This window comes from Strigops habroptila, chromosome 2 (genome assembly GCF_004027225.2).
Source record: "Strigops habroptila isolate Jane chromosome 2, bStrHab1.2.pri, whole genome shotgun sequence".
NCBI classification, from domain to species: domain Eukaryota; kingdom Metazoa; phylum Chordata; class Aves; order Psittaciformes; family Psittacidae; genus Strigops; species Strigops habroptila.
Genome location: NC_044278.2, coordinates 93,161,988 through 93,188,111, shown reverse-complemented (window position 1 = coordinate 93,188,111; position 26,124 = coordinate 93,161,988). Strand labels below are relative to the sequence as shown.

The 26,124-nt window shown below is 39.8% G+C and overlaps 2 protein-coding genes across 4 annotated transcripts; one reads left to right on the top strand and one right to left on the bottom strand.

Annotated features, from left to right (window-relative positions):
* Positions 1 to 305: 305 nt before the first annotated feature.
* Positions 306 to 15,752, bottom strand: LACC1 (laccase domain containing 1). Of its 3 annotated transcripts, none has more exons than XM_030477395.1 (7): positions 14,210 to 14,383; positions 10,241 to 10,836; positions 8,785 to 8,966; positions 8,138 to 8,303; positions 6,021 to 6,246; positions 5,398 to 5,576; positions 306 to 3,183 (listed from the first exon to the last, which is right to left on the bottom strand). In XM_030477395.1, exons 2-6 carry the CDS (start codon positions 10,806 to 10,808, stop codon positions 5,402 to 5,404), a joined length of 1,317 nt encoding a protein of 438 aa, XP_030333255.1. In that variant the 5' UTR covers positions 10,809 to 10,836; positions 14,210 to 14,383; the 3' UTR covers positions 306 to 3,183; positions 5,398 to 5,401. The 3 variants fall into 3 exon arrangements, with proteins under 3 accessions (XP_030333255.1, XP_030333257.1, XP_030333256.1); XM_030477397.1 differs by having other exon boundaries at positions 306 to 1,902; XM_030477396.1 differs by lacking the exons at positions 306 to 3,183; positions 14,210 to 14,383 and adding an exon at positions 15,715 to 15,752 and having other exon boundaries at positions 4,455 to 5,576.
* A 1,414-nt stretch (positions 15,753 to 17,166) lies between these two features.
* CCDC122 (coiled-coil domain containing 122) lies at positions 17,167 to 25,251 on the top strand (the record flags this gene model as incomplete). The annotated part of the gene is made up of 4 exons (XM_030477369.1): positions 17,167 to 17,289; positions 20,753 to 21,151; positions 22,327 to 22,443; positions 25,087 to 25,251. Coding segments are annotated over 4 exons (804 nt in total), but the record flags the coding sequence as incomplete, so codon positions are not given.
* Positions 25,252 to 26,124: the final 873 nt, after the last annotated feature.

The window sequence follows — 26,124 nt, the reverse complement described above, 5'->3', positions numbered from 1 at the left end:
ATAATGTCATTTACGATAGCACCAGATAGGCTGAAGAATTGACACCATCAAGTCTACATTTGTGTTTCTGACATAGCTAGCACAGAGTTACGTGAGCTAGGATGTTTCAGTTCTTGGGGAACTTGAGGATCAAAGTTGCATGGTAATTGACAGAACTGAGAAAGATCTAAGCATCAAATATAGCAAAAAACATCCACAATGCTAAAGGAGCCTCTCTAACGAGCTTCTTGCTCAGATCACCTTTCATGTTCTGAAAGCTTTTTGACGGGATGATATAAGGAAGACAGCAGAGAGTCAGAACAAAATTGCCTGCATAACCCTGTTTTATTTAATACTAATCTTACAAAGCACTTACTAAAAGCACCTATTAAAACCAATCGGAAGCCACCTGTCACAACTTTATTTTCACAACCGAGTTTTTTGTGATTTACTCTTGTGCAGGAAAATCAAGCTTACAGTTTCAAACAAAGAAAACCAAAGCAGAACAAAAATGTTTTCCTTTAGCAGCAATGTATGCTTGAATATTCTTTTAGGGTAGAGCTCAGTGCCTCAAGAGAAATGCCAAGATATTTATTTCAGATAGGCAGGGTTTTCTATAGTTGTCATTGATAAAATCCCTTTGAACTGAAACATCTGAACAGAACTATGAATCGCTGCCTAAAAATTTTGCATCACATGAGTAATAGTTAAATTATAGATCTTGAAATGCAAACATTGATTTCAGCCTCCTTATAAAATGCTTGTTTGATTTAATGGTAGATAGACCCCAAAATTTTAAGCTGCAATTATTTATTTCAGATGTTTAGGCCTTCGCTATGTGTAGAAGAGGCAAAATCAGGAAAACAAATGGAGTAGTTAGTAAGTTGTGAATAACATTTGCACAAGAAGAGAGGAAATGAACCCTTAGATAAAACGAATTGCGAAAATGAACTCTCATAGTTTAGTCACATATTGATTTTTGTCTCAGATCTCTTTTCTGTTGCAGGAATCAAATGGAAATCCATGCCATGTCCTTGCTCCCATGACTGTCAGAATTCAGGTTGCCCTGGAGACAGGATGCCACATTCGCAGAAGGGGAAGAGAGAGACCTCAGCCCTGCTGTGCTCCAGGGACCACGCTCCCGAAATTCTTCTGTGGGCCTCCTTTGACCCCTGAGAGCTCACAGACAAAGAGAGCTAGCCAAGCATTTGTAATGTGAGATGCTACTGTAAATTAAACGATTACTAATGAAAGATCAGAGGGATCACTTAAAAAAGCTAGCTTCCTGTTTCTCTGCATGCCTTTGGGAAATCCATAATCATGCTCTTTAGCAGCACAGCCACAGGCACCGTGTATTCAAAGCAAGCAGAGCAGCAAAATCTCTTAGTCTTGTAAAAAGGTGTGGCACTGAATAAATATTAGCAACATCCTGGATATAAGAATATACCCGATTAAGACAGTTCTTAAATTCATGTAAATTTCTATCTGAATCATTCATCTGGAAACATGGGATAGTATCTACTGGAAATGGAAAGTAGAACAAGTCAGCCTTACAGGCAGAGCTTGCTATCAGTCTTCAGAGGTATGTAAATCCCTCAGCAGGTCAATACATTATTTCCTCTGCCACATATAGGATTTACTGGTCTTGTCAGTGCACTGTCCTGTTATATTGTTGCACAAGAGGCTGGAGTTCAGGGAGGGCTTTTGTACTCAGAGAACAAAAGCTTCACACACATGACATCAAGGCAAGCAACACACCAAACCCACTCTGAGCCTCAGGACAAATATGTGCAGTTCATCTCCCTCTTTGCATCACCCAGAAGCAAACTAAGCATGGAGTGGAAATGAGGACAGCAGTGAGAGAATCCAGGAATATTGACTTCTTTGCTGTGCAGGCTGGAAACTGGGAGCTCTTGCAGAAATCTGTAAAATGGGAATAGTTGAAGGATACTGATAAAGATCCTGAGCTGAGGACAAGAAGTTTCACATGGCTGCTAAAAGGAAAAAAAAGGCACATGCATACAAAAGCAAGCAACACTGCTGCTGCTCTGGCAGAATGGCATCTGTTTCCTCCAACGACACAAACCTTGTAGGGCAATTGTGAGTGGTGCTGGACAGAAAAAGCAATGTGCAAGAGATAAACATGAGGAAAATAAGACTGGAAGCAAAGACAACTACTCTGCAAACTGTGTTACTGCTGGAGAAAGGAGATACCGTCCTGTAATTGAAAGCTTGTAATCTGGGAGGAATGATACACTTTCTGTGAGTCAAGATGTGCCCAAATGTTTTACTGAAGGTCCATTCACACAGCTTCTGATTTTGCAGCTGCTCAGAAATGCAGCCATCAAACGCAGAACTCAGACCAACAACTGTCCAGCCCCAGTCTGTCTCCTCAGGTTGCCAATAGAGAAAGACCAGCAGTCACCAATGGACCTAACCTTTACAAATGTATTAAAAACATTTTTCATCTAACCTCCTTAATATTTTTCACCTTTGCCATACCTGTAGCAATAAATGCCACAGTTTGGATGAACATTTCACTAATTATCTCAGGCTTTAGTCTATGCCTCTGAAGTTGCACACTGCTTTCCCAAGCACTGGAACCAGAAGTCTGTGTTGGAGCTGCCCTGTTTTATTGGAATAGTGAATAAAGCCTTTCTCAGACATGTTTTGGTACACTACATTCAAATATATAAATGTAAATAAAGAGACCCATATTCAGAATCTACAATAGTAAGAAACGTTAACTGCACAGTAATAGCTATCAAAAGCAAAATTCAATGTGATCATGTCTTGCGCTTGCCTCAGGGCATACCACAATCATAATTGATAATGTTATTTAATAACAATAATAGGGCAAATGCAGCTCATAAATTTATGAGCAAGGTTAATAAATGGGATCTGATCATTAGGTAGGTACAGCTGAACAATTTATGAAGCGTTTTAAGAGCTTCCCTAGAGGTGGTGAATCAGGGCTGATCTGCTTGGCTCCTTTAGTGAGCAACAGGAATGAAAAGTGAATAAATAGAAATGTGAAACAGCCTTGTCTCCTTTTTAAAGAAAGTCTGTATGATAAAAAGGCTAGCTTGTTTGGGGACTGACCATTATTATTATTTTCTTATTGGTCCTGGAGTTCTCTCCCGCAGTAATCCATGTACAAAAGGCTGCTTCCTGTCTTGACAGGTTTACAGTCTAGGTAATTCACTGTAAAAGAAATAATGAACAACGATTGTGGTAACAATTTGTCTTCTAAATGTAAAGCCTTTGGTGTTTCTGCCCATTCTGACATGCTCTCCAGCTTGCACAGTCCTACCATGACCTGTAAATAGTATTTTTCTAAACAGAAAGTCACTGCTGTCATTCTTGAGCAGGCATGAACAAGCCAGGGCTTACTATCAGTATCATGTTACTGTGACTTAACATACTGCTGAGCATTTGAACTGCAGTAGCATGGCTGCAAGGTCTTTCTACTTACTGCAAAGTTAAATGCATTAGTTTAAAACCGTCCTTGAGGTGAGATGGGCTAACAGCAGGCACAGGGGCACCTAAGGTCACAGAGGTGAAGGTCACTGAGAAGCCTGCCATATGAGGAAAGGCTTAGAGAATTGGGTTTGTTCAGCCTTGACAAAAGAAGGCTCAGGGGAGACCTTATCACCATGTTCCAATATTTAAAGGGTGGCTACAAAGAAGATGGAGACACCCTTTTTACAAGGAGTCATACGGAAAAGACAAGGGGCAATGGGCACAACTTATTCACAAGGAGATTCTGGTTGGACATGAGGAAAATTTTTCACAATGAGAACAACCAGCCATTGGAATACTCTCCCTCAGGAAGGAGCGCTTCCCCGAAGTTGGACACTTTTAAGATTCTGCAGGACAGGGTGGTGGGACATCTTGTCTAGACTGTGCTTTTGCCAAGAACAGTTGGACCAGATGATGCTTGAGGTCTCTTCCAACCCGGCATTCTGTGATTCTGCAATGATTCAGCTGCCAAGCAGCACCTTGCAAAACTGAGTTACTCAGCTGCTTTTGATGGCATTCTCTTAATCTGCAAAGGAAGAGGGTTAAGCAAAGAGCACTGGCAGAGCTTCAGGTGCAGGGACTGAAGACTATGTGGTGCTACTGCCCCCACAGCAGAAACAGCAGGAGACACCTTACTCACTTCACTGCTACATCAATCGGTACTCATAAAGTGGTTCACAGATACCAACCAGGGCAAAGGGACAGAATTAAAAGGTGAAGGTAGGTTGTTGGGTTTTTTTTCACCTAGTGCAGCAAGATAAGCCTGTCAATGTCCATATAATTATATTATCCTATATTTGGCATAAGTCAGTAATACACATCATACACATACATACCACACACATCATCAAGTAGTGTGCAGTAACATGCTTGCCTGCATTAAGTTGAGGAGTGTGAAGATTACTACAGTGAAGATACAAAAGAAACTGAGAATGATGAAAGCAACAATGAGGTTTTTAAAAGGTAACTAAAAACGTAAGAATTTTTATTGTCAAGGCCTGCAGTGCTGCAGCAGAAGAGGAATGATATTTCTAAAGAAGAAGTAAGAGAGTTGGAAGAAGTATTTTTTTGGCAGGTGGTTACAGTCAGAGGGTAACAGACTCAGAACCAGGCTCTCCACTGGGGAAATACCATTCACAGGTAAAGGAAAATTATTTAAAGTCTGTTCTCTCAGAGGACAAGGAAAGTTCTAATTTGGTCAGCTCTAAATCATAGCCCAACAAAATGAAAAGTAGATTATACTTCTAAACACTGATACCAGAATAATCATCGGCAGATGATTATATAGGCAAAAGTAGTAGCATATGCTACACAGCGCTTTACAAAATGCATGTTTTGAAAACCTCTATGCACAGCGCAGCCAGGGCTGGAAGTGCAGCGTGAGCGAGCACTGACCTCTAGTGGACATAAAAGTCTAGAACTGATAAAGATCGTTGAATCGAAAATAGAAAATACGTCATGCGGACAGTTGTCCTGTGGCTTGCGCTTGGCAACTTTGCGAGCTACAGTCAGCACTGGTTTACTGTTAGGAATCTCCCACTGCCTATGTATAAGGAACTATCACATCTATTGTAAGATCCAGAGGCAAGTTTTTTATGGCCAAAAGAAACAGCGCACACTTAGAATTTGCTTAGTAAAACAAATTAGAATCCTAGAATCATAGAATGGTTTGGGTTGGAAGGAACCTTAAAGATCATCTAGTTCCAATCCCCCTGCCATGGGCAGGGACATCTTCCACTAGACCAGGTTTCTCAAGGCCCTGTCCAACCTGACCTTGAACATTGCCAGGGAAATGTCATTGTCTGGGAAATGAAGAAGGAAGAGCTATGAGAAGAGCAGGATGCCAGACAACACACCAGACTTATTGTCTAAATACTACTGAAGAGTAAGAGTTACCATCTCAGTCTTTGATTGATATGAAGCCAATCTGTGTCCCAAAGTTAGTCCCATCACGAAAGTGAGAGTAAAATTTATCAGGGTGGCATGCTGTACAGAAAGTGACATTTTGGTTCTGGTCTGTGACAGAATCATCTTGGATGTTCTCAGGAAGAATCCCACCCCTCTCAAGAAGAATCCTTGAAGAAAGAAAGAAACATAAAATAATATTTTTTGTACATACTCACATTCCTTAAGACACTATCATTCAGACAGCACTTCAAGTACCAGTTGAACAAACTGTGCCAATACTGTGATTTGGTCTTTCATTTGCTTTTCTTTTTTCTTTCTTCCAGTATTAGACTAAAATAATCTATTTTCTGCAGCCAGTAAAACACATTTAATTTGCATATTGGTCTATAATCCATAAACTAATAGTAAAAGGGTAAAATAACAGTTGAAACCCAGCAAAAGAGATGAGATGATACAATTCATTCAAAGGTATCATTTGTTGATCTGCAGAGTACTAGGGAGTACTTTAAGATGGTGAGGACCCTCACCATAATAGTGTTGGATAATACAATATCAAAATAATTATTGATAACAAATGCAGAATTAGTCTTTTGTTCATGCAGTAGGCTTACCGTGTTGCTCTTCTAATATCAATATAAGGATTTGCAGAGTCAAATAGTCTCACACACTTTGGATCAATTCTGTGGAATTCTGTCGCTGACTCGTGAGGAAGTTTATAGCAGCAAGGTCCTACAGACGGGCCCAGCACCACAAGGATATCTTTCACGTTACAGCCATATGCAGATACCATAGCATTTACTGTGGCCATAGAAACTCCTAACAGTGTGCCTTTCCATCCTGTGAGAAATTAGAGGTTGAGAAAAAAATTGTATAAATTGTCTCTCCAATTTTATAGTATCGAAAATACATGCTATTATTAAAGGTAGAAATTAATAGATACCTTTTCATCTGAAATAAATAAATGTATCTAATAACAAATAGTTTAATTTTTTTTAAAACACATTAACTATCATTTTGCTGATATAATTTAGTGGAGATGGAAACTAGAGAGAAGATTTTAGATTAGGATTCCAGAATTCCATTTTACCAGTTTCCTGGCTTGGGCAACTAGAACATAACTTACAGCTCTTCTGCACTTGAAACATATAAATGGGAATATGACAACAGAAATATGGCACAGTCAGAAGCCTACACTTATAATATGGCGATATGGTGAAAATGGTCTTAGTGTTATTTTAGAGAGAAAAATAAGAAGTTCAACCTAGAGATATTGTTTGGCCCAGATAGAAGACAGCCCAGCTTTGCACTTTGGAACTGTTTGGGATAGAGGAAAGCCCAACTTTGAGTTCTTGTATCTTAATTTGATTCCTAGGAAGTGTTTGCCATTGCACAGGGAGCATGTAATAACGAAGGATAAGATATGCTAATAACTCTTCCTCTGCTTTTCTACATCCAAAGACTGAGTGACCTTATACCTAATTGTCTTTTATCTGTATACATAGCAACATGCGTTTAAGTTAAACATGAACTGAGGTGGGTTGGACAGGCAGGAAAGGACTTAAGATAATTGGAAGCCTGGCAAGGACTGTGATGTGGGAACAAAGGCCAAAACTTGGGAGATGCAAGGCAGGAATTCAGGCTAGATGTGGGAGGTATGCTCAGAGAAGGCAGCGGTGTGGATTGGGGGGAACAGTGTGGTGTGCCAGGGACTAGGCAAATGAAGAGACAGCAGAGAAAGGAGTAACTACAGATTTAAGTATTTAACAATAATTAGGTTTGAACACTTGCAAAATAAAACTCTTAAAACTTTCAAGAGCAGATAAAATTCTCTCCACCCCTTCTCCCCATTAAAAACTACAACACACCCTCTCCTCCCAGACAGGCCACAATTCTCAGGCCTGTCGCAATTCTCACTTTCTCTAGCCTAAACTTGCTAGGCAAGGGGTGGGACACACTCACCCTCACCCAACTTTTCTGAAGTCAAAGTTTTGATCATCTTATGATGACTCACAAGTTTGAATTTATTTTGGCTGATTTACTGAATGCATGAAGAATTGTATGAATTGGGTGGTTTTCACAAATTCTAGGCAGAGGTGAAGCTTCCTACTATATCGAGGGGTGTACTGGCATCAAAGCTGAGGAGAAACTCTCAGCAGCGCAGTTTCCTTCACCTCATAAATACAGACTTTTTTATAAAATGAAACAGCCCCAACTGGAAAATCTCCCCATGGGATACATGTTCTCGTCTAACAGCTGGGGCATCTTCTGAAATCAGACATAACCTCAGGTTGTGCTAACCATCCCAGCTTTAGTTTCACCCTTATTAGGTTTTACTCTCAGACAAGTATTTCTCCTGATCCGAAATGATTGTTGGGAGCATTGGCTTTAGAGCCATTTTTTACATAGGAAGTAAGACAGGGCACAAAGAAAATTACTTGGTTTTGACTACTGGATCAGAAAAATAAATGTATAAATATATAAATAATAATTATTACAGTTATAAAATAATTAAAAATGCATAGCTTGGGAAACAAAATATTCTTAAGACTAATCTTGTTTTGGCAGGGTACAGGCTTAACAGGTCAGGGTCTACATTGCTATGCGATCTTGTATTTATTCATTCTCACTCAGTGCTCCTTTGGTTGCTGATTTGTAACCCTTCGTCCATAACTCCCTTTTTTCCAGTGGTCTCTCAGCTATTTTGATCTCTGTGATTTAAAATTCCTACCAGAATGAGCAGCACCGCAGGCTTTTCTGACAGGATCAGCAAAGAGCACAGGTATGCAATCAGCACCTGGAGCTGCTATCGTAACGCCTTTCTGATTCGTAACTATTCCATCATAGCTGTCAGGATCTGTCTTTCCCATAATACACACAGCATTAGCATGATCAATCTGTCAAGACAAAACCAGAACATGGATAGTGATATGTCAGCAAAAAAAACCCCCGCAGTTCTGACTAATGCAAGGATTTTATTTTGGCATGAAACACTTCTGCACCAGATTATGTGTGGAAATCAGGCACTCCTTTGTTCAAATGCCATGCAGCTGTATCAGTAGGAAGCCATCACAGGAATGATACTGTATTCTTGTTTTAAGAGAAATTCCTCTGATCATTTATCTGATTTTTCTAGTCTGTGGTAAGATAAATGTTAGAATGTACTTGGAAGAAACAGTGCTGCTTTTCCCTGTAGTGCCAAATGGCTGATGTTTGGATGGCTATTCCCACAGATAAACTGCCAGCATAAATATTTCAATTGTCCTGCTTCTCACAAGTTCTTGCTGAGAAAGACAAGAATAACGCCTACAGTTTCAGCCAGTGATACATGAAGGAAGATCTGATCCATTTACAGAAATCGATTGTTTGATAAGATACCTTGACTCTGTGAAAAGTCTCCGGATTAAATCCTGCAGCATTAGCTAGCCGGCGGAGATTTTCTTTAACAACAACTTGTGGGTCCCTCCGTTTTGAACTGCTGAAGAGATTGCAGGAGCTTAGAGTTGGTATGTACGAGATCCCACCTGCCCTTGTGGTGAATCCATGTAGGAAGATATCGTCTGGCAAGGCAAAAAAGACAACAAACAATTGCTTTTAACACAAGACCACTCTAGATATTACATGGGTTTATACTGAACAGACCTGAAATCAGCCAATCAAGTTGAGTATTGCATTACCTTGTATTTAGCTATGGCATTTAAATTTAAGGATTCTAAGTTTCCTTCTTGCTCATAATCATAATCCTCTGAGGCCAGGTTAGAGGGGTTTGAGCAAGAAGGAATCTTGGCAGATTTAGCATGACTTTTTGCACAGCTGTAGAGCAAACCCTAGAGAAGATGTAATTCATTGAGGAACATGAGGGTAGATGTTTAAACAAATGTTCTAAGGTGGAATCTCTCAACTTCTTTGGCAAATGAAGTACTAGTCCTCAAGACTTCACAGAATCTCAGACATCTTTCTAAAGTACACTGAAAGCACCAAGAATTTCTAGTGTTATTGAAAAATCCTGTGTTTTTACCATGCGGATTATTTAGTGTGGCCTCATGTGCCAAATGCAATCCCTGCTTTGGGGGGTGATGGGAAGGAGGGGATCTGTGTGGCAAATCTGAACACAGAAGATAGTCCCCACAACTGGTATTTTTGCTATCTTAACAGCCGACAAGCTTAGTGACATATTCAGAGTTAAGATTAAAAATCTCTTACGTAGTGCGATCCTCAAAGTCACAGTGTCACAGTGAAAACCTTGAAGCACAGTGAAGGCAAAGATGGCTTTAAGTAACTCATGTTCTTTTCAGGTTCTGGATCATTTCAGACATATTTTTAGGGAAAGACAGTTCCAAATTTTTGCTGCAGCAAACCTCTCAGCTTTCCCCCAATTACTCTGAAGCATGAGACCCCAAAACCACACCGCTTCAGAGACATGCTGCAGTAAAAAGTCATGCCATGGCAGGGACACTGAGACACCAGTCTGATTAACTAGGCATGCTTGAGGCTGCAGACCAGGAGAAACTTTTGTTCTGCCTTTCCAGAAGATGATGGCAACTCTCAAAGTGTCTAATTCCCACACAGAAGGAAGGAGATTTTACTGTCTGCAGTAATGCTCTCACTAAACCTGGGCCTCTCTTTCCTCTGATCACGCCCCAGGCCTTGCCAGTCTTTTGCTGTATCTCTATTGACACTTCCCCCTCTTATAGGCAAGATACACTATTACAACATCACCTAGAGTTATTTGCTGCCTGAAGACATTTCCAAATCTTACCCACTTTGCAATTCCCTTGAAAAAGTATGCTTGGAAACAGTCTCTCTAAAATCTGTTAGCTGGGATCCTCTTTACCTGGGATGAGAGAAGATCTGAGGATGGTGAGCTCCCCTTTCAGGCTTGGCAGGCTTCCCAAGTACATCTGAATCTCACTTTGGATGAGTGCCATGTCCTGTGTAGGAAGCGTTTGCTCTTCACTCCGAGGTTCAGGTATCTTCAGGTTTTCACAATCAGATGCCACCTGTAAATCCTCAAATTCAAACTGGTAGACTGCTGTAAAGAGATGATCTATATATACTTTCATTAAGTCTTTTCTTAAGGTAGGTAGAATAACTTTAATAATGCTTAAGTCTTTTTCATCCAGGCTTTGTTTGATGGTGTACAAAGCAGCAGCTGTACTAGGGGCATGTACCACCTCCAGTCTTTTCTTCAGACTCTGGAAATCTGTCAGAGCTGGAAGCAAGGACTCTTGTTCACCATTCCTTTCAGTTCCTTGCCTCTGGCAACACATGACATAAACAAATGGAGCAGGGATGGAAGAACATTTCTCAATAGTTTCCACTGTGTTACAGAGCAGTCCTTGGATGTTGTTCTGCAGGTTGGCGGGTAGGCTGAACACATCCACCAGCACTGCTTCCACCATACTGCAGGATGCTTGAAGATTCTTACGACTGCCAAGTAGTCAGTAACAAAACATAAAAAACAAAGAAAAAGGCAAGACAGCAACATTAGTCCAAACCAGAATTACGTTATTAAGGCAATGCATTCAGTGATACTGTGTAGAGAAGATAGTACAGGAGTAATTACTGTCTTATGATTTCCTTGCTGCATCAAAAGAAAACTGCAGCAAAAGTAGCAGAAATGGGAATTATTATGTATTTATTTAGGTATTTAGATATTTCCCTTCCACCCCGCCTACCTCAGGTTTTTCCCAGGTCTGGGACGATAGATAATATTAGATTTATTGAAATAATTAACCCACATTAGCCTAATGGATCTTCTTGACCTCTGACTGTTGGGCCCTCCTCAAGTTCCCATGAGAGGAACCATATACAGAGGTCCCTCAGCTTGCTGGGACCGGAGGGGCTTCCGTAACAATTTTTTTTGAGGCATTTTACACTCTTATCGCTGAAGAGGAGCCTATGTCTGCTACCCCTCCTGGTAGCAGGGGTGGTGGGCTGTGAGTGCAAGGACATCTTTCCCACAGGCCTTGACAGGACTCTTTGCACTTCTCCCTTTTCTGTTATCGAAATTATTGACTCGCTAATTTCTGACTTCTGTGTGGCGGGGCTTATGACTGGTATAGTTCTTCTCAACACAAAAACATGCACAGGAAGTCAGCACAGGTTACTGAAACTTTACCTACTAATGCAAGAAGTATGCATAACTACATGAAAACAATATGCATACATTAAATATTACACACAATGTATATAATATGCAAATATAATATAATATAACTTAATAATATTATAATATGCATTATATATGCATAATATACATTATATAATGAAAATAATTCAATTTGCACAACTTCCTGCCTCAGCATTTTCACTATGCTAGCTGTACTCTCTGCTCCAAAATGAAGACATGTTAAGCTTATCCAAAATAATTCCATAGTTCAGGGCTTTTCTTGTGGCCCATAGTGTAATTCTAGTTTTGGTGGAGTTTTTTTCCCTTTTCTGAACTTTGCTGATCCAAGCCCACGTAGGCCTGCCTGTGGAAACTTATCCATCTGTCTCTTCCTCTCTCTGTTGCTATGAGAGCCTATTTTACATATCCTCTCAGAAGTGTCTTATTTTCTTTTCTCCAATACTTTTTTAGTTTCCACTGCAAGCCTTCAGAGTTCTGGAACAAAAGACTAGATCTCTCTGCTTTGGGAACCTTGAACAGACTATTTAGATTTCATGACTAAGCACAGTGCTTGATCTAGAAGGAATACATGAAGCTTTATCACCAGTTGTAAGACCCCATAATCATTTAAGAGTATGCTTTAACACCACCATTTCTTTGCACACTTACAAATTGTGTACGAATATTGATTCCTTTGCAGGAAGATTTATATCTTTGCAAGAACAAAGGGCTCAAGAATCTTTAAGTCTTTGAAATCATGCTCTGCTACCAGAGCTATCCGTATCAGATAATGCCCAGCATTATGTTCCTGCCCCAAGACCTCATTCTCTTGTAACTACATGCATGCTCTGGCTTCCCAGCACTTCATTATCCTGCAAAAATACTGCTTCTGTATGTACTTGAGGCCTACCGCTATGGCGGACTTGGTGTCCTCCTTGGCATTTTATGGCTGCCAATGGATTCCCAGTTTCTACACTCAAATGAGAGGTCAAAGACCTTTCTGGTTTTAATGCATTGTTTACTCAGAGTAGGTTTTACAGAAAACATTCTCTATTTTCTTCATTGTTCTTTCCCCCAGACTGGAAGAAAAATATTCCTGACTGAAAATGATGTTTTCCGTTCTGTAAGTTGAGCACTTACAAAGACAAATTAGTAACTATCAAAACAGGTGAACTGAAAGTATCAGAATGTGACAGCAGATAAAAGCATCTGTCAAGGAATTTATGATTCTTGATTTTGCTCAGAGTACTATTTACATACAGCTGATAATAGATTTTAGAGAAAAGAGCTTGCTAAGAAAACACTGTCGAAACAGACTCATGTCAAAGACCGTGACTTGGGAAATCAGGATACTTCCTTCCCTACCCTGACACTCTCTGTGGGAGGCCTGTATGAGTACGACATGATCCCAATCTAGGCATAGCTACTAGCCCCAGCAAAGACAGTACAACAGAGGGTTGTAGTGGGAAAACAGATTATTGCTCCACTTCAGATATGTCAATAGTGGACAGTAAGTAGATTTCATTGCTGTCCTTATATTTGCCCAGAAAAGTACCACCAAAGAAAGGGTGGAAGGAAAGTGTTTGCAGAGGGAGAGGCAATTGCCTCTGTTATTAAGCTGTGTGTGTATTGCAAAAAGTCCACAAGGGCAATTATTGGGATGTACACAAAGAAACAATGGGAATGATTCACCTTCCAGTTTTGCATCACAGAGTCCTAGTGAGGTCAATGGTGTCACAAGTAAAACTGCTTACACTCATAATAAAACTGTCTGACTGCTTTCTAAGTTCCCCAACAAAACCCTCCTCAAAACATAGGCTTGCCAAGCACAGCAGTGTATTAGCTTATGAGAAATGCATTCATGGTTATTCAGGTTTAAAGTAACATGCTCTACATTCCCAGTGTTCCATGGCAAGTCTCACTGCACGTAACTTCATCAGAAAAGATTATGTGCATTTGTTAAGGAGTTGCTCATTTCAGTACACAATGCAAGAGAAATACTTGCACAAACTTGAAGCCAAGACCACCCATTAGCTGTTCCAGTCACTCTCTGAAACTTTGTCAGTATAAACATTTGAAGGGTAAAAAGATTCTCTTGCACAGACATCCAGAAAATCAAAGAAAATGATAGATAATGAAAAGAGAGAAGTGAGGAAGGTAACAAGGGTGAAAAGGAGAAAAGCAAAGTGAATATAGAAAAGAAACAATGAAAGAATAAAACCAGGCTGCAGAGAAGAGACAGCCCAGGACAGAAAAAAGATCAAAGAGATCCAAACTTTCAAATACCCTGAAAATCTAATTCTAAAAACTCCCTGTTGGTCACGACAAGACTGCTGGCAATTTCCTGCACCTTTGAATCCTACTGGTAACCTTACAGATACTCAGAGGAGCAAGAAATAATTCACATCTGCCTGAGAGAGATGCCCAGAGAAAGAAAAGAGTTCATTAAAGCAGCCCAAATGAACAGGGATAAGAGCACATCTGTAACAAAATTTCAGCAAAGACAAAAAAATGGGAGGAAAAAGAAATATGTAAAAACTTCTTAAACAGGATTAAAATAAAACATTCTGCCTCTCTCAACTTAGGTGTATTTAGGCAAGGTTGAAGAAACAGAACTGGGTACTTACAATGAAAATATTGAAGTACATGCAGTTTTCATAAACAAAGTTTAAAACACAGGAATTTACTTACACAGGAGCACAATCCTCTTAAACTCTCAACAGATTTCATCTGATATAAGCACACGTCACCAGCTTTATATATCTCACTTCTCACTGTCAGTCTTGATTTGTACAAGATGGAAAATCCTATTCTAGGTAAGATTGTAGTGGGAACCTGTATTTCTGCTTTATGACGAGACCCTCCTTTGCTGCTGTCAGTATCAACAGGAAATAACAGACTGTACTGAAAGGCACCAATATGATTAAGTGCCTGGGTAGTGTTAAACCCGGAAGCACCATTAACCCTGCCATGTAACTCACTGCTGTCATCATACATTCCAATGCATCAGCTTTGCACAAACAGATTCAGAAACATACAGCATAGCAAAACAGAGTGAGAACACAAAGAAGTTAAACTTGTGCAGATTGAGAGAGTTTCCTTTTCTGACCTGTAACTGCATGCTCCAGTGAAGAATTTGGCAGTCAGACAAGAAAAAGCATATTCAGAAAGAAGAACCCTGATAGAGAGGTTACGAGGCCAGTGTTCAGGGCCACAGGCCCAAAACAAGGATGGCAATTTCTCCTGGGAGCAGTCAGAAATTCTGCAGGCCTGTAAAATGTCTGAATATTTTGACAGGCCAATGCAAAGGTCAAAAGGCAAGTGTGGAGGGGATAAGGGATTTATATCAGGCTTTGTCCAAGAATCAAATGATAATAAACACATCTTCTCAGCTGTGCTAAAATCATAGTCATGACAGATGATGACTTCCAGATAAGTGTACAACAACTGAAGGACAAGAAAATAAAAGTATTTTTTCATGAACAGAGGATAATTCATAAAACACAATTTCCTGTGAATTGCTGTTCTGTGTCTCCTCTTCGTGCAGCAAGCCTACGTTTCTGCCAGGTCCAGAACACACCTTGGGAGTCCCCCATTTCCCCTCCTGCTTTCCCTTCAAGCAATCCCTGGGCAGAGGGATGAGAGCTGAATCCTCCTGGCTCTTCCTCCCAAAGGGAACAGATGTAGGTGTCTTGTCCTTCCCCACCCAGACACCTATTTTGACGAAACTTGCAGAAATCAGTTCTCTCCGAGGCTTTCCACCCCACTAACACGGCTGAACTAGATCTTTAAAAATTAACAGCGGGACTTGATGAAGAGAGACCAACCCAACCATTTTCTTTCCTTCAACCAGACAAAGGAAGGAAAAATAATTACTGGGGTTATTTTTGGCGCAGAATGCTGAGAAAGGGTAAGGAAAAGGTCAGAAAATATCCATCACACAGAACCGTATTGAAACATGTCTCTGGCCAAAGTATTATACTCAGCTCCTGCCATTTCAAAACAGGGATGAAAAAAACTGATTGTACGCAGAGATGATATCAAACATTAGCAAATTACGCCAGAAAATGCAGTTTAATACAATGAATTAGGTAACTTCGGGAACTTGGAAGCGAAAAAAAGCTAAGCAAGACTGCCTCAGCCACAGCGCGAGCCAGGCTGCTCTGCAGCTACGGACTCCACTGCGCAGCACCCACCCGTTTCTGACACGATGAGCTGTTCAGCTGTTCCTCCGTTCTTCCCCCACCTCCTGCCGGGAACAGCCCCTTCCTCCCGCCCCTCTCCCGCCTCTCTGCGCCCTTTGCCCGCCGCCAAGGGCCGCGCTCCCTTCACGGCGCCTCGCCGGTCGCTGCAGTTCTCCGACGCTCCCTAAGCCCACAACGCCGCGCCCCGAGGGCGGCCCTTGGCCGACGCTCCCTGGCCGGCGGCGGGAGGGGCCCTGAGGCGGGGCGGCGGTGGCTGTGGAGGGGTGGGCAGTGCTGTGGTGGTGTGCTCGGCGCTGCTTGCTCGCGGTGTCCTACTTGCCAGGCAGCGGAACGAGGTGGCTTTCTCGTGTCGGGGCGCCTGGCTCTGCAGTGTCCGCTTTTCGGTGCTCGTGGAGGGCTTGGGGCTGTATGCCGCAGGGGCAGGACTGCTTGGTGTTGCGTTGATGCGGCTGGAGTGCTAGAGCGGGGCAGAGGGAGAAGTGAGAGGTGTCAGGACAAGCGTTCCAACTGTCCTACGCATGCAAGAAGTTTCACCTCAACATGAGGAAGAACTTGTTTACGTTGAGGGTGGCAGAGCACTGGAACAGGCTGCCCAGGGGGGTTGTGGAGTCTCCCTCTCTGGAGGCATTCAAAACCCACCTCGCCCTGGCGGGTCCTCTGTAACGTGCTTTCGGTGGCCCTGCCTTGGCAGGGGGGTTGGACTAGGTGATCTCCAGAAGTCCCTTCCACCCTAACCATTCTGTGGTAGAATGGAAGATGCGGTTTCCTAGTCAAGACTAGGAAACTTCAGGCACAGTTCATGGGTCATCCGAGTGCCATTTAATATGTTGGCCCAGACTCTGCATTTTCTTGAGAGTTTGCTGTCACTTTATGTAATATTACAGATTTTATATTAATAAAGAATTTGTTAATCTATCCGAAGTGATACAAAAATAATACTAAATATTTTCTTATCGCTGGGGGAGTGTCTCTACAATGGTATCAGTTTGTGACTTTCAATGTGACAGCTTCCTCAATTTATAGTTTATCTTAAGGATAGTTTAATAATACAGCAGGCAGTTGCAGTTGCAATATTTAAACTGCAATAGTTTAAATATTCAGGTTAAACGTGAGACCATGCCCTCATGTATTTGCGATGCTCTTCAGATGCTTTTAAAAGCTATGGCTGTACTCACAAACTGAGAATCTGTCATGCAGAGAGGCCAGAAGAACATTGCAGTAGTTATTTTTATAAAATTCTGCAAGAAAGTTCTAATTCTCAACTGTTGCCTTAGAGCAGCTACCCATTAGTAACCTGCTCTTGTTAATAAAAAATGAACCCAATGAAATAATGTATCAATCTTTCCATTTTCCATAGGAAAGCTATTAATATTGTTCTCTTTCATTATCAGGAATTAAATATAATGAAGATAAAACAATTTGCTTTTTTAATGTCCTGCACTTTTGCCTAAAATGGCCAAGCAAAGTTCTCCTTCACTAATTCAAGTTGTAAAACAAGTTGCAGAGCAGCAGCATTCCCAGGTGTCAGAAATAGAAAAAACCAAAACGCTTCTTTTCCAATTGCAGGTAATAAACCTTGTTTAAAGTAGCTTAAATAATTTCATTTTTCTCATTAGATGAGGAAGTATTCCTATCAAAAAAGAAGCTGATGATATTTTGGGTTTTTTTCTGGGTGTTTGCATTAAAGTGTAAGGCAGCTATGCTGTTCCTGTGTGTGGCATTTAGGCTTAGCCAAAACTCTGTATGTCTGTTGTTAGTAGTAAAGTTGCAACACAAGTAAGATTTCATTATTGCAGGTTTTAACAGAAGCTTTTATTTTATATTTGGAAAAAAACCAAAATGAAGCAACACCCCAAAAAGCACTGAGCAATGCCTACAAAGCAAACTCAGAGAAACTCAATACAAAGTTAGAGCTTTTTGAAATTTTTATGGTGATTTCCTAAGAAATTAATGGGGGAAAAAAGGATATTAAAAGCATTTTTTTTTCCTTTTTTTTTTTTTTTTTTTTTTTGGGGTAGATTTTCACCAGACTCTGCCATTTTTTCTTAGCATCCTTTTAATACAAAATGCTTTTTTCTGTGCATTTGAAGTAAGTATCCTAGATAGTCATTAAATACTGGTTTTAGTTAGTAATATTTTGTAGAACACTGGATACATGTGGGTTTTGTGAAGACTGTAATCATTTCTGGTCTAATCTCTCACAGAATTTACTAAGCTTTCATAGAATCATAGAATCATAGAATCGTAAGGGTTGGAAAGGACCTTAAGATCATCTAGTTCCAACCCCCCTGCCATGGGCAGGGACACCTTGCCTGAAACCACGTGGTCCAAGGCTCTGTCCAACCTGGCCTTGAACACTGCCAGGGGTGGAGCATCCACAACCTCCCTGGGCAACCCATTCCAGTGCTTCACCACCCTCACTGTAAAGAACTTCCTCCTTATATCTAACCTAAACTTCCCCTGTTTAAGTTTGAACCTGTTCTCCCTTGTCCTACCACTACAGTCCCTAAGGAAGAGTCCCTCCCCACCATCCTTGTAGACCCCCTTCAGATACTGGAAGGCTGGTATGAGGTCTCCACGCAGCCTTCTCTTCTCCAGGCTGAACAGCCCCAACTCTCTCAGCCTGTCTTCGTACAGGAGGTGCTCCAGCCCCCTGATCATCCTCGTGGCCCTCCTCTGGACTCGCTCCAACAGCTCCATTCCTTTTATGTTGAGGACACCAGAACTGTACGCAGTACTCCAAGTGAGGTCTCACAAGAGCAGAGCAGAGGGGCAGGATCACCTCCTTGGACCTGCTGGTCACGCTTCTTTTGATGCAGCCCAGGATGTGGTTGGCTTTCTGGGCTGCAAGTGCACACTGCCGGCTCATGTTAAGCTTCTCGTCAACCGACACCCCCAAGTCCTTCTCTGCAGGGCTGCTCTGAATCTCTTCTCTGCCCAACCTGTAGCAGTGCCTGGGATTGCCCCGACCGGGTGTAGGACCTTACACTTGGCTTGGTTAAATTTCATAAGGTTGGCATCGGCCTACCTCACAAGCGTGTCAAGGTCCCTCTGGATGGCATCCCTTCCCTCCAGTGTATCAACCGAACCACACAGCTTGGTGTCGTCGGCAAACTTGCTGAGGGCGCACTCCATCCCACTGTCCATGTCGCCGACAAAGATGTTGAACAGGACCGGTCCCAACAGCGATCCCTGAGGGACACCACTTGTTACAGGTTTCCAACTGGACATCGAGCCATTTACCACAACTCTTTGCGTGCGGCCATCGAGCCAGTTCTTTATCCACCGAGTGGTGGATAAAATTATTATTATTATTATTCAATTATTATTTAACCTTTGAGATCAAATTTTCACTGAGAAACTTACCTGTAAGTCTGAAGGAAGACCCAATAGCATTCAGGCATTTTTAAGCGTTGGAGAACGCAGATGGAAATAGTAGAGTCCCAATTATAACACCTGTAAATAGTCTTCCAACTGAAACAGTTGAGGTTTGAAATTTTGCACGAAGATATAACTTCTCTGAAAGAGCAGTGAAAACGTTTATTGCTTAGGATTGTCAATTGGCTGGCCACACTTTGCAAGAAGCTTTCTCCTAATGATATACCATCCTGTAATATATTATGTTGCTGCTACAACAGTTAAGTTGTGATCAAACAACTTAAACAAGGGTATCTGTTTTCAGAAAAACCCAAAGAATGTTAGAGCCCACATAATTTAACTCATTTATTTTCTTCGTCTTCCACACATTTCTTTCAAAAAAGCCCAAACCCTAGGAAATTCCATACAAACAACAAAGTTAAATAATTAGGAACTTAAGGTCAGAATGCAGAACTGTTTTTTCATCTTTATATCTATTCTGTTGTGTACATGCCATGGAAGACATAAAAACCAATAATTTCCTCTCCAACATTGAAGATCTTTGCCATTAAGATCTTTTGCTTTCCTGTCCTCAGTAAATGGTGGCTGGCAGTGATAGAAATCCTGCTAAAATTGTAGCCCAAGATTTCCAAATTAAAAGTTACACAGAAACTTTTTGTTCTCAACAGTTAATAATGTCTTAATCTGTTCAAGACATTGAGTAAGAGATTTTGTAGCACTCATAATGGTTCCATTAGGGAGAAGATAATAGGTGACATAAATCATGATGCTAATTCTCTCACTTAATGCACTACTGTTGGCTGTTACATTGGGTGGGATTCATCCTAGCTATCTTACATCACCTACAGGTCAGATACTAAGCCTGTGTTAGTCATCTAGGCTCCCTTGGTACTCATCAGAGAGGGAGAAATGTTTCTGAGGCAGCAATTGAACCCTCCCATCTTAGATTTACATGTAAATGTGGAACTTAGGAACATGGTTTAGTGGTGGACTTTGCAGTGCTAGGTTAATGGTTGGACTTGATGATCTTAAAGGTCTTTTCCAACCTAAATGATTCTATGAGTCTATGATTTCTTATGATGGGTTGAAGTACTGCTTCCTGGAGTCATTCAGTTCTCATCAGTGAGAAGATACAGAGGCCTTTTTAGGACTTGATGCTTTATTGGGGGGGTGGGGGGGGGGGAGGAATAAAACTAGCTGTGATTAATCCATCTATAAAGTACTACTGTGATGAAGGTGGGATTAAAAACTTCAGCAGAGCAGTCTAGGAAGCTCCATCACCCTGAACACCCATCTATGTGTTTGTGTGGGTTCGTAAGTGATTTTTGGCATGGTTAGTTACTTTTGGTCTGATTAAGGCTTAACCAGATTTTAGCTCTAAACAAGTATTAGGACTGAGTTTGATATGTCACGTCCTATGTATTTTGCAAATACAAGGAATTAAAATTAATTTCTAGGGTACTTTATTTCATATTTTAGACTCAATCTAAGGGGAGAAGTCTAAGATGGTGTTCTTGCATTGTGCCTCTAAGGTGATGATTTTAGGAAATGAAACTCTTCCATTCAAGCCATGTTAAACAAGTGGAAGACTCTTTTGAATAAATATAAATTGCAGTGTTTAACTAAAAAAAGAAACTGAAATATTTTACAGGCAAAGTTCCAGGAACTAGAAAAAGATATGGGTTCTATTCTGTTAGAAACTAAGACAACAGAAAGGGAAATATATCTGCAAGATGATGCCATAGAAGTGACAAAACACCACTGTGAAAATCTGGAGGCCGAAGTCAGAGCCCTATATTCTGAAAATTTAAAGCTGAGGCTTGATGCAGAAACAGTACAAGAAGAGTTTGAGATGACATTTGCAAGAAATAATGAATATCGGGAAAAAATAAAGGCTCATAAACATCTCGTTTGGGAGATGGAAAGTAAAATGCCAGTTATGATTGAGCTTGCTAAAAGGAAAGCTGTTGTTCAAGAATTAAAGACAAAGAAAGAGGAGTTAATGCGTGATCTCCAGAATCCGGAAGGGTCTGTTATGAAACAAGTGCAGGTACTATATTTTCTCTTTGATTCTTTTCATTTAGCATTGAATAATTTTGGCATAGTTTAGCTAATATGATTATTTTGTCTAATATATTTATGGTTCATGAGAGACTGACTTTGGAGACTATAGTTTATAATGTTACAGTGATTGAAGAATGTTTGACATGTATGCAGTAAAAAAATTATAAGCCATTGTAACCTGTATATTGTTGTGAAAGTCAGGTTTATTCTATGTGATCGAATTAACTCAGCTATAAAAAAACATTACAGAGCTGTAAATTAAACTATATGATTGCCAAACTATTTATGGGCTGTTTTGGGTTGTTGGATAAACTTACATGGATACTTTTTAGAAGTCTGTGGAACATTGCCATATTGTTCCATTTTTCATGTAAAAGCACAGTATTTTACCTTTGCTGCCAGGTAGCAAACTACAGTTGAGCTGTTTGCCAACAGGAGGGAGATTTGATGAGATGGTAATAGAAAGAGAGAGGGAAATGATACCTGTTTTGGTATTCTAGGCCTACACTATTGCTTTTACTTGACTCTAATTGCAATACTTAATAAAAACTACCATGTAAGAATTATTCACCATAAAACTTGACCATTATATGAACAAAATCAAGTATGAAGTTGGAATGGGATCACAGATTAAAACTCTGACACAAATTGCATTACTGAAAATTGGGTATTACTCTTTCCATGTAAATTGCTGAAGATTTGGTTGTACAAGCAAATCTTTAAATAATGATTAAATGAAGACTCATTAACATTGTACTTCCCCATGAGAAAGAAAAATCTATCTCAAATATTACATTATTACATTAAATATTCTTTGATTTTCCAATAAATTACATTTTAAGCAAAATTAAGACAACCAAAATGAGTTCAAATTCCTGTATTGTTGTAGTTGTTTGCATATTTCAGATCAAGGGTGTATGTTCCTAGTTATTTGTACATTTGTAAGCCATGTTATGAATTATTTTAGTTATTAATTTCAATTGCAATTTTTAATTTATTAATTATTATTAATTATGTTAATGTTAAACTGTTTATTATACATCTTTATCTCATCTCTATTAATGAAGCAAGACTGTTAGAATGTGACATTTTAAATTAGTTTAATAGATGCACTGCAACTTTTTAAGAAGGGGTTCTCTGTATCTTGACTTATATCTGCAGGAAGAAATTATGCTTTTACAAAGGGAAATCACGACATTGAAAGAGTTCATCAGAAATAAAACAGATTTGCTCGAAGAAGAGAGAAAAATGCATGCTAAGCTTAGAAAAGAAATTGAGGTAAGTCATTTGAATAAAATATAATTACAGTTCTTCTGACAGAATGTAGATAGTGCAAATGAATTTTGAAGTATTTGTACACTGTTGCTGGCCGTGCATTATTCAAGTATGTACAGTAACCATGCTGTCTGAAATTCTTCATACTGATAGTCTTTCTAAAATTCAGAACTCAATTGCCATCATGAGAAAAATTGATGTTAAGAACCTTTTTTCTTGAGTCTTTAAAGAAGGAATTCAGCTGTGAACTTCTGAACTGATGCCCTGAAAAGAAAAAGGACACTGAATGATAGTAAAGCAAAATGCATGGTTTTTTATTTCTGTAATACTTTTGAAATACTTTAAATTCCACTGCTGACTTGATTATTCATGACTTGTCTCATGGTTCCTGATAACTCATCAATGAGAGAATCAATTGCACTGAGAAAATGGACTTCCCATGAATCTTCCTAATTTGAGCTGAGATTAAATGAGAGATAACACAGCAGCTCCTAATTAGCTGCCAAGATACAATTCTGATAAATAGTTAAAACCTTCTTTTTTTAAATAATTGAACCATATTTTATATTTTGTTCCTTACTAAAATCCTTTGTATGTCTAGATAGCTTTTAGTTTGGAAGTTTCACATGGTTTATCTTGTGAGTTCAAATAAATGCCACAAAATTCAATGAGTGAAGCTTGAAAATATAGAGATTAACTGATGTAAGGTTAGCTCTATTGCCCACTGCAAAATCTAGGAGGTAAAAGGAATCATTTTTCATGTGATAGGGAACAGCAGAGAATTTTTAAATGTTAAAGCAAAACGCAGCCACTTTAGAACAGGTCTGTGCTATTCAGCATCTGAGAAAATATTTTGTTATTAAAGCAACATCCTCCTAAGAAAGTTCTCTAAACTAAAAGTGAAATTAGCCTAAAAATAATATTCTGTTATCAAATTTAATTAAGCAGTGAAGGTTAGCCTGTTCTTCAGTTGTTTGGATTATATAATCTTTTTGTCTCAGAAAGAAGCAGGTTTACAGATTGAGTCTTTCAGGGTATTATTTTCTATTAAGTGCTCTCTGGAAAGCAATCTGATTTTTAATATAAAAACTGACAGTCAACAGTCAGAGACATTAATACCCAGCAGTCATCAACATAACTGAGAAAAGAATACTGAAGATAAGCACAGAAATCAAGTGAGGTACTAGATACATGGATGAGGTTCCATTGAGCTGCAGTGGTGGGATTCAGCTACAGACTGCTGACACCTAAATTTGGTTGGTTGGTAACAGGTGACTACACATGAGCCAAACAGGTTCCCAGAATTGCTTGTGGTGAGGCACTGGCACAGGTTGCCCAAAGAAGCTGTGGCTGCCCCATCCCTGGCAGTGTTCAAGCCCAGGTTGGACAAGGCTTGGAGCAACCTGGTTTAGTGGAAGGTGTCGCTGCCCATGGCAGGAGAGTTGGAACTAGATGAGCTTTAAGGTCCCTTCCAACCCAAAACCATTCTGCCATTCTATGATTCTGTAATTCTGTGATTCTATGTCATATTAGCACTCCCTGCCTCAGCAGATGTGCCAGACAGTTCCCAATAATGATGCTACAAACACATTTCTAAAAAAAGCAATGAATATTGATGGTAGTGTTTCAGTGTCATGCAACCCCTTGTGATGTTCACATCCTGCAAGCACGCATTCAGATGAGTGAATCTGACAGCTTCCCTCAAAAAGTTGTGGAGGATTATAGTGGAGAGGCAGGCAACATGAAGGAAGATAACCCATCACCAGTAAAAGAAGGCAATGTAGTTTATAAAGCATGAGTTAGAGACTGGCAGGAAGTCACTAGCAGTGTTGTAGTTCTGGCGCAGCTGGACACCATCATATGTATGTTAAATACAGTGTAACAATATTTCAGTAAGCAAACACAAGAATAATTATACACTGCAACTCGTATGCCATTCCAACTAGGGTAAGTAAGCCCAAATTTTCATTGAGTGAATGCCCATTATTTCCATTTTATTATGATGAATGTTTCATAATTTTATACTTCAGAATGCAAATCTTCAAAAGGTTGTCTGCAGCCATTCTTCTCCACATAAGGTAGCAATGAGGGCAAAATTGATAGAGTACTGCATTGCCTTTCTAAGGAAAACATAGCTTTTTAAATGCAGTGCAACAGTGAAGGTGCTACTACAGACATCTAGGTTACCTGACTTGTATTCTAATTTATACCCAAACACACTCGTCAAAAAATGAAAATGTCTTCCTTTCTCACCTCTAACTCTGGAGCCTGAAATTTTCCATGTAGAAATTTTGCCACAGCTTTGAGGTGCTGACTCTTTGAGTGGGATTTGCTTTGTTAAATTTCAGACATCTACAGAACAGATACCCACATTGAAGTCCTCACTTAAGCTCTTAGTGGGACAGAGCTTTTCTTCCCTTAGTGGGAAAGAGAGGTATGATTCATAGAGTCCTAAAGCAGATATCTGCAATAGCTCAGATTAATGGCTTCCTAGATGTCTGTGTCTCCTCAGTAGCTGTAAAGTGAACATGGAATGACTGGGTCAAATGTCAGAATCTACACTTAGAGTTAGGTGAGCTGGACTCACCTCTGTAAGTAGTTTCACATTTCTTGAAATAAGTTTTGAAGTGAACTTTATTTTATTAGGTACAGAATAAAAGATATGATGCTATTCTAAAGCGTTTGCATTGTCAGCTGAACAAACTCCATTCAAATAAAAGACAATGGCACTGGAACATTCAGCAGTTGGAGAAGAGGGCAGCAGAACTAAGGAAGTGTCTTGGAGTAGCAGCATTACAAAGTAGCATGTAAAACAAACCTAACAGAGCTACAATGTGGGTAATCCTTTCCAGACAGAGGAGGGTTCGGGTTTTTTTCTCTCTCTCTCTTTTTTTTTTTTTTTTTTTTTTAAATACTAAAAATATTAAGTAGTCTGGTAGCTGGGCCAGGGCTCAGTGATTTATTTCTTTTGAAAATTTTTCTCCGTTTCATTCTGTGACCTGAACTAGGTTGCACTCAATTTGTAATGCTTTGGAATAACTTTGGTTTTTTATTTTTGGCTGTAGCCAGAGGCTCTTCAGGAAGAAAGTTATTAACATTTCCAGGTGCTTTCAAAATATGTACCAATTTTATCTCAAAAGTCATTTGAAGTCAACCAAATAAGATTTAAGGAGTTCCTTTTTATTTGTTATGCTCCCTGAAGATTGAGATCTACAGTTCCTCCTACAAAAAAATTAGTATCTCTGTATATTTGCATTCTTGAGATACCAAAATTCTAGATCTTTTATCCACATTCCTTATTATTGCAACTTACTAAGGAACTCTGAAAGCTCTGGTGGCCTGTATTTTGCTGTGTAGGAACTTCATACAGATGGTGGATCTGCCAGGATGTCCTAACTTGGGGGACAAGGAGGACATAGGCTGTCCAGCTATAAAAGCCTTAGGAACAGGTATGCTTAGAACTGGGCTTCAAATAATCTGGCTTCAGCAGGTCTAATATATGATAGCAAAGTGGAATGAGTAAGTAAAGAGAGTACTACATATGGTCTGCCTTTAAAATGGAACAGCTCACTGTCTAGAAATAAGAATGCATTCATTATTGATGATTGATTACAGAGGAACTTACTGTGTAGAGGATTTTAATTAGCTAGTACTAGCCATCTAACATCTAAGTGCTTAATGTTC

Excerpts from the sequence above, each read along its gene's own strand:
- LACC1 (XM_030477396.1), bottom strand. The coding sequence starts at position 10,808 with ATGGTGGAAGCAGTGCTGGTGGATGTGTTCAGCCTACCCGCCAACCTG. Across the intron at positions 8,967-10,240 it reads CAGATCTTCTCTCATCCCAG|ACGATATCTTCCTACATGGA; the intron begins GTAAAGAGGATC and ends TTGCCTTGCCAG. Across the intron at positions 5,577-6,020 it reads GATATTAGAAGAGCAACACG|GATTCTTCTTGAGAGGGGTG; the intron begins GTAAGCCTACTG and ends TCTTTCTTCAAG.